The 7,863-nt window shown below is 38.2% G+C and overlaps 1 protein-coding gene across 1 annotated transcript in view; it reads right to left on the bottom strand.

Annotated features, from left to right (window-relative positions):
• Positions 1 to 245: 245 nt before the first annotated feature.
• hgd (homogentisate 1,2-dioxygenase) overlaps positions 246 to 7,863 on the bottom strand; it is a 38,441-nt gene continuing 30,823 nt past the window's right edge. The window contains exons 12-15 of the mRNA XM_043700982.2: positions 5,342 to 5,468; positions 4,383 to 4,564; positions 1,568 to 1,739; positions 246 to 521 (exon numbers count right to left, since the gene is read on the bottom strand). Of these exons, the coding sequence (XP_043556917.2) occupies positions 1,596 to 1,739; positions 4,383 to 4,564; positions 5,342 to 5,468 (453 nt within the window). The 3' untranslated portion in view covers positions 246 to 521; positions 1,568 to 1,595. The remainder of the gene's footprint in view (positions 522 to 1,567; positions 1,740 to 4,382; positions 4,565 to 5,341; positions 5,469 to 7,863) is intronic.

The raw sequence follows: 7,863 nt of genomic DNA, 5'->3' as shown, positions 1-7,863 counted from the left end.
AGAAATTATATCATGGAATTAAAAGGAAGAATGCTCACAGATTTGGGAAGTGTCAACACATTAAGCACTTACAATGTAAGGGGGAAGGTAGGAGATCGAGCAGTGATTTGCAAATCAAATAAACTTTCAAACCCTACTTGTGAAAATCATTGAACTTTTTTAAAGCAAAGATGAGTTGTTTCTTGTTAAGCAAAAATTCCAGTTTTCCATATGGGGTAGAATGTCCAAAGGTTTAGCAAGTTGGTATAAACATAATTTTAATCATGTTGTGAAGCATCAAATTCTTTATTGTTTTCAGATAAACAGGTCAATAAGCCTTAACAGTAAACTTAATTTTTTTTTTACATGATTAAACCCACGATTGAAATGCAGTAATTTAGACAATTGAAATTATGCATGTTTTACTGCCATCAATCTATCTTCAGTAGAAATTAACATCATGTTTTGGTAGTGACCAAAAATCTGTCCAATTGGTGTTTTTGGAAATATCATGCTTTCTTCCCAATGGTTAAAGGTCTGATCTGAAATTACAGTACAAAAATAAATTCATTAGCATCAATTGGAAGTAGAAATCTACACATTACCTTGGAACAAGTATTAAAAATTAATTGATGTAGTGCAGTAAATGTGATAGAAACAAGCTTTGATAATTTGATTCTTTGAACTGCACCTGATGATTGGCTTTACAAAATTAGATATGAACAATTTACCACAAATTAAACTGTTCCTAATTCAAAATCAATAAGCTAGTCAGATATCCTGAGAATTGCTGGTCTAGAAAGGTGACATATGTCAAAAATGTTGAGTTTTGGTTTTGGATCATTGCCCTGAAAATCCAGATTGCTTCTTCCTGGGAAGTCTGCTAATGACCTTGCCAAAGTCTCAGCATGTGAGATAGATCGCCATTTCTATGTTCGGAAAGGCACCTACACCGCTAGGTTCATCTTGGCACCCACCAAATTGTGACAGCTAGGAATTCCAATGTTTGATGGTTACACCTTGAAGAGAATGCTATCAGGTATGGATCTCTAATGTGAACAGTTCTAACATTCTCAGCTTGCTCATATATGACAGTGCGCTGATAGATTAGAAACAATATATCTTGTTACCTATACCTATCGTGTCATGGTATCTTTTAACGTTCCATTGGAATGTTCTATATTATGAACTCAAATTTTAAATGTTCCTCCATCTTACAATTCTGAAGAACTATCAATTCATGAACTTTTGAAATTTTATATTCATTCATAGACGCCCTCAAAGCATGAGCATGCTTTGTTTATGGCAGCAATTTCAAAACCTTAATGCAATGTTTCAGCTGACTCGAAGGATCTGTCTTTCTGGAAAACTTGGTTTATTTATATCTGTACGTAGTAACACGAAATGCAGGGTAAAGCCTGCAGTTGTATACATATGAAGGCCAATGAAAGGAACTTTGTTTTATTAGTGACACTCGTGTCTTTAATCCCAACTTCTTACATCATCCATATCTTTTCAATACTCTTTCTTTCAAAGTATCTTTCCCCTTTTAACACCTGAATTGATTGGGTTTCCTGGACCATCTCACCCTGTTATAGGAATCTTGGATGCCATGTTCACTTGGCATTTGGCTTCCAGTTGGGATTGAAATTATTTTTCAGTGGCTGCCAACACTTTGAGTAGTTCTTGTCCAGGCAATTGCAGGTTTCCAGGCCCCATTTGGTGACAGTCATGTTAAACGAAGACTCAAACATAAATGCCTGTCAAATGAAATAGTAAGTGGATTAGCTTAACAACGAATGGAGTGTAATGCAATTTTGAATAGAAAGAAGTGAACACTGAATCCAACTGAGATAAGTAGCATAACATGAGTATGTTCCAGAATCAGCACATTGCTCAGTCTGTACAAACTTGGCAATGGTGTTCAGTTGGACAATGCATGTTGTCCAGGAGCACTCTGAGCCTTGCGCAATCATGTCTTATGATGTAGTCTACAGTTCTGAAGTACTTGTCGATAATACAAACTGCTCATGCATTTGTAACTAATTTGAGGTGTTGCTGCATATACTTATATGACAGTGCTAGTTCTCATGATCACACTTTGAAAACATTTATTTTCATCTATTTTAATTTAACCCTATTAATGTTTGTTGAGAAGTTTGTGATTTGGAGTGTTTGATTTCAAATACCCTTGACTAAATAGGTTTCATAAGCTGTTTTAAATGAATAAGATTATGCCAAAGACTTTGCAAATCTTCCAGAACCAATCTCTGACATTAATGCATTGATATCACATAACACTTTTCATTTCCCCTGTCAATAAATACCCATCAGTGAATTGTAATTTTTCTGCAGATGTTTATTATGTAAAATATTATTTTGGGTAATTGGACAAACTAATGGGATGTTCATATCCTTTGGAAATTTTCAATAGTCACAATACAGAAAAAGTGAAATGATAGAAATCTGTCTATGCCTGCTTTGTCATCATCTTCACTCCTTGGGTATTTGCTGTTCCTGTGCCCGAGAGAGTTGACCTAATCCTTTAATGCAAAGTCCACTGATATGAATATTTCAGGAGTGATTCCGACACACACAACATATTGCATTGGCAGCACCACAGGAGTTGGGGGCCAGAATGTGGATCTAGTGAAGGGCTAAAAGTTACCCAAAAACATGCTGCACGTTTTGTATCTGTTTTCCCCAGGGGATTTGCCCTCTTTGAACTGTTTAAAACAATAACAGTAGCAAGGAAAGGTGACCTCGTAATCGAGAAAGAGCCACCCAGTAGCTGTAGTTCCTCTGGAATCCTATCGCAGAAGCATGCTTTGTGACCAGAATATCATTCAGATTTTTACAGCCCACTCCAATATTAACAAAATGCATGCCCTCATAAGTCCTTCACTACAACCTGAATGGCTGCATTAGGAATTGATGAGCACATTTGAGCATATTCATGCCCGATAATACATGGCTACTACATATCATTCCATGATTAGTCCCTTGATGTTCTTCGTATCTTCACTCATTACAGTAAGTAAAAAAAGTGCTGAGCAATCAGTTCAGTATGAATATGAATGAATATTTCTATATGGCTTCCATGTTCAATCTTACTGTACATTAGCAGAATTCTATTTAGTTGAGTTTCAGCAAGGCACTTACAATTGCAACATGAGGACAGGGCTTTTTTTGTAATGCTTTTTCCTTTTTACATTTAGCCTTCTCACTTGGTAACTCATGAACCTTTTGATGAAAAGTTATGCTTTTAATAGTTTAGTTCTTAGTTCTACACTAGTATTTTGTGTCTTTTGTTTCTTCATCTAAGTTAGTTTTACACCACTTTGAGAATGGTTTGTTCAGTTGAGATAAGAGATGATTACTGAATTTGGATGAATTAACCTGATCATGCTGAGCTTTTGAAATGTGGTGATGTTAGGTGTATAAGTTACTCCCCCAAACTTATCAGTGGTGAAAATGTTTTTTATACAATTTCTGGGTGAGCATTATTTATTCTGAATTTTAAAAATTGGTCATGTTGGTGAATTATGTATCAGCTCCTTAGGTTAGTAGTTGTACTGTCAACTCTGAGACAGACGTTTGTCGGTTCAAGTCTCATTCCAGAGACTTGAACACATAGCCAGGGCTCTCCCTCCGGTGTACTACTGGGTGAGTACTGCATTATCAAAGATCCCATCTCTTGGGTGAAGCATCAAACTGTGGTTCTGTCTGCTTCACAAGTGATGCAAAAGTACCCATGGCACAATTTGATGAAGATCAGGTGAACTCTGCATGGCTGGCATTTTCCCCTCAACCAAATAACCAAAAAACAAGATTATCAGATCATTCCCTCAATGCTACCTTTGGAACTTGATCATGGAGGAATTGGCTTTCACATTTTGCTACATTACAACAGTGAGTACACTTCACAAAATCACTTCAGAGGCTAAAACGTGCTATGGAATTTATTGTGAAAAGTACTTTATAAAGCTAACTTCATACTAAATCAGTCCTTTCAGGTAACATTCCTGGCTTCCACCTACTGGCTGCTCTTCCTGTTGCATCTAATTTTAATGGACCATATTAATTTTGATGTGGAGATCAAAAGGTGTGCAGGACAAAATATTGAGACAAGAATATCAAATAGCATTTTCTTAAGCTTGTTATTTGCTGGCAGTGACCATATTTTTATCTTGCCCAATAATATATATTTAGGTAATTTATAGCCACAACATCTACTTTCTTTTTATTCATCTGCCAGTTTATCAACAAATAGTTCCTATTCCAATAGAACACGGTGTTTAGGAGTAAAGACATTGCTCAGGATGTGTAGCTGATGATCAAGAAAATGTGTTTCCATGCATAGCAAGTTCACCTCATTGTCTTGACGATCCTTTTTGACTTACCATGGTTTTTTCAGCCACTCGTTCTGGTTTGAGGTCTGCCTTGCTTGCTTTCTCAAAGCATTCTGCATCTGGCCCATGTGGAGTCATAATGCTGTGCAGACTACCTCCACCAGGTAGAAAGCCTTCCTCTTTTGCCTCATAATGACCTTTAATTAACCCCATAAATTCACTCATGCAGTTGCCTGGTGATGAAAAAAAGGAGTGTGAAAACCCTTTATTTTGCAAACTACAGATCCTACTTTTTCCAGTGATTACATTTTCTGTTTGTTTTTTAACCTATTTAGTAGAGACACATTGGAGTTTAAAACTAAGGCTCAGTTCTGAAATAGCTCAGTGTTATTAAGTCTCTTTTCCATTGTTAGTTTGTTGCCCTCTTGGTAAAACTCAGAATCAATGGTTGAAGACTTGGGAAATGCACATTGGATGATTCTGGTGAAGTGACATCTGTTTTAAAGTTTATAAGCCTGCATCATCACACTAGTGGTAAAGGACTTTTCTTCACACAGAGCCTTATTGGAATCCCTGCAGTGTGGAAGCAGGCCATGTGGCCCAATGAGTCCACACCATCCCACCAGGAGCCATCCCCCTACCCTGTCCCTGTGACCCTGCATTAAGTTATACTACAAATGGCTATGACATCATTATAGGAAATACAATTGCATATTCATACACAAGCAATAACCTATAGTGTCCTATATTTCTATGTGCACAAGCAAGATGGAACATAAATAATTGGTCCAATTTAAAAACATATAAGTCACAATATCCCTCCCAGCTCACTGCTGGAGATTAATATGGATTAATTTTTTTTAATGTTTTATATCACCGGTCCAAGATCTTTTCAAATCAATGTCAAAGACTAGACAGAATTCATTGCCATGGTGTATTTGGCTTCTTTAATATTATATAAGTCTATTACTATGTTTATGAAAAGACACAATGGATTTTTCTTATCTTACGATGGTAGTATGGAGGTCTGAATGTATGATCAGCCACTCCCCAGCGTGGTGGAAAGATCACAAAGTCTGCGATAGCCACACCTGGACGAGTTGATTTAGCAGTTAACACTGTGAAAATCGAAGGATCCTGAAGACACATAGGGTTATCATTACACTGGTGTTCTAAATCACAATCATCATACAAAGTTGAAAATGTGTTGCTGGAAAAGCGCAGCAGGTCAGGCAGCATCCAAGGAACAGGAGAATCGACGTTTCGGGCATAAGCCCTTCTTCAGGAATGAGGAAAGTGTGTCCAGCAGGCTAAGATAAAAGGTAGGGGGGGAGGGGCGTTGGAAATGCGATAGGTGGAGGGAGGTCAAGGTGAGGGTAATAGGTCTGTTCCTTGGATGCTGCCTGACCTGCTGCGCTTTTCCAGCAACACATTTTCAGCTCTGATCTCCAGCATCTGCAGACCTCACTTTCTCATCATACAAGGTTGTCAAGATTTGGTTTCTTCTATTGATCAGCTGATTAGTCAGAATATAAAGAATGGCAGAGAATTATTAAAACATTATTCAACAGAAAGAATTTAAAGTATGAGAGGAAGGTAGATAGGAATGTAAAAATGCATGGCAAGTGTTTGCATAATTATTTTAAAAAGTGTAAATAAAGTGAATGTTGGTCCTCTAGAGATGAGAATGGGCCATTACCAGTAGATAATAAGGAAATGGCAGATGAAATTAAATATTTTGTTTCTATCTTCACTACAGAAGATACAAAAAAATCGACTAAAATCAGAAGGCAGAAAGAAGTGAGGCATTTAGTGAAATTACAATCATGAGGCAAGTGGCACTAGGCAAACTGCTGGGACTTTTGGGGCAGGCAAATCTCTGGGTTTTGGATCTTTAAAAAAGGTTCTTAATGATGTAGTAGATGTATTGGTGTTAATTTTCCAAAAATTCCTAGATCCAAGAAAGGTTCCATAGGATTGGAAAGCAACAAATATAAGTCCTCTATTTAGGAAAGGAGAAAGGCAGAAAACTGGAAACGTTAGCTTGATGTCTGTAATGAGGACGGTCTTAGAATTGATCAATAAAGTAATTATAGTTAGAAAAACTCAAGGTAATTGGGAAAAATCAGTATGATTTTATCAAAGGGAAATCATATTTAATCAACTTACTGAAATTCTTTGAATGAAAAACAAGTGCTGGGGATTGAGGGAAGAATCTAGATGTACCATACTTGGATTTCCAGAAGGCTATAAAATTTCCATAGATATCGTATCAAAGGTTCTTGTGGAAAATAATAGCTCATTGTGTAGTGGGTGATGTATTAGAATGGATAGAAAAATGTCCATCTAGCAGAAAATAGAGTATATGTAAATGGCCCTTTATCTGATTGGCAGGATATGATGTCATAGAGTCATAGAGATGTGTACAGCATGGAAACAGACCCTTCGGTCCAACCCGTCCATGCCGACCAGATATCCCAACCCAATCTAGTCCCACCTGCAAGCACCCGGCCCATATCCCTCCAAACCCTTCCTATTCAGATACCCATCCAAATGCCTTTTAAGTATTGCAATTGTACCAGTCCCGACCACTTCCTCTGGCAGCTCGTTCCATACACGTACCACCCTCGATATTAAAAAGTTGCCCCTTACATCTCTTTTATATCTTTTCCCTCTTACCCTAAACCTATGCCCTCTAGTTCTGGACTCCCTGACCCCAGGGAAAAGACTGTCTATTTATCCTATCCATGCCCCTCATAATTTTGTAAACCTCTATAAGGTCACCCCTCAGCCTCCGACGCTCCAAGGAAAACAGCCCCAGCCTGTTCAGCCTCTCCCTATAGCTCAAATCTTCCAGTCCTGGCAACATCATTGTAAATCGTTTCTGAACCTTTTCAAGTTTCACAACATCTTTCCGATAGGAAGGAGACCAGAATTGCACGCAAATTCCAACAGTGGCCTAACCGATGTCCTGTACAGCTGCAACATGACCTCCCAACTCCTGTAACTCAACACTCTGACCAATAAAAGAAAGCCATACCAAACACCTTCTTCACTATCCTATATCCCTGCGACTCCACTTTCAAGGAGCTATGAACCTGCACTCCAAGGTCTCTTTGTTCAGCAACACTCCCTAGGACCTTACCATTAAGTGTGTAAGTCCTGCTAAGATTTGTTTTCCCAAAATGCAGCACCTCGCATTTATCTGAGATGGGCCATTGGCCCATCTGATCATTTTCTGTTGTAATCTGAGGTAACCCTCTTCGCTGTCCACTACACCTCCAATTTTGGTTTCATCTGCAAACTTACTAACTGTACCTCTTATGCTCGCATCAAAATCATTTATATAAATGATGAAAAATAGTGGACCCAGCACCGATCCTTGTGGCACTCCACTGGTCACAGGCCTCCAGTCTGAAAAACAACCCTCCACCACCAGCCTCTGTCTTCTACCTTTGAGCCAGTTCTGTATCCAAATGGCTAGTTCTCCCTTTATTCCATGATACCTAACCTTGCTAACCAGTCTCCCATG

This window comes from Chiloscyllium plagiosum, unplaced genomic scaffold (genome assembly GCF_037043375.1).
Source record: "Chiloscyllium plagiosum isolate Xiang-an unplaced genomic scaffold, Cpla_swu_hap1 HiC_scaffold_12, whole genome shotgun sequence".
Taxonomy (NCBI): domain Eukaryota; kingdom Metazoa; phylum Chordata; class Chondrichthyes; order Orectolobiformes; family Hemiscylliidae; genus Chiloscyllium; species Chiloscyllium plagiosum.
The sequence above is the reverse complement of the archived record's forward strand: the minus strand, read 5'-3'. Positions and strand labels throughout refer to the sequence as shown.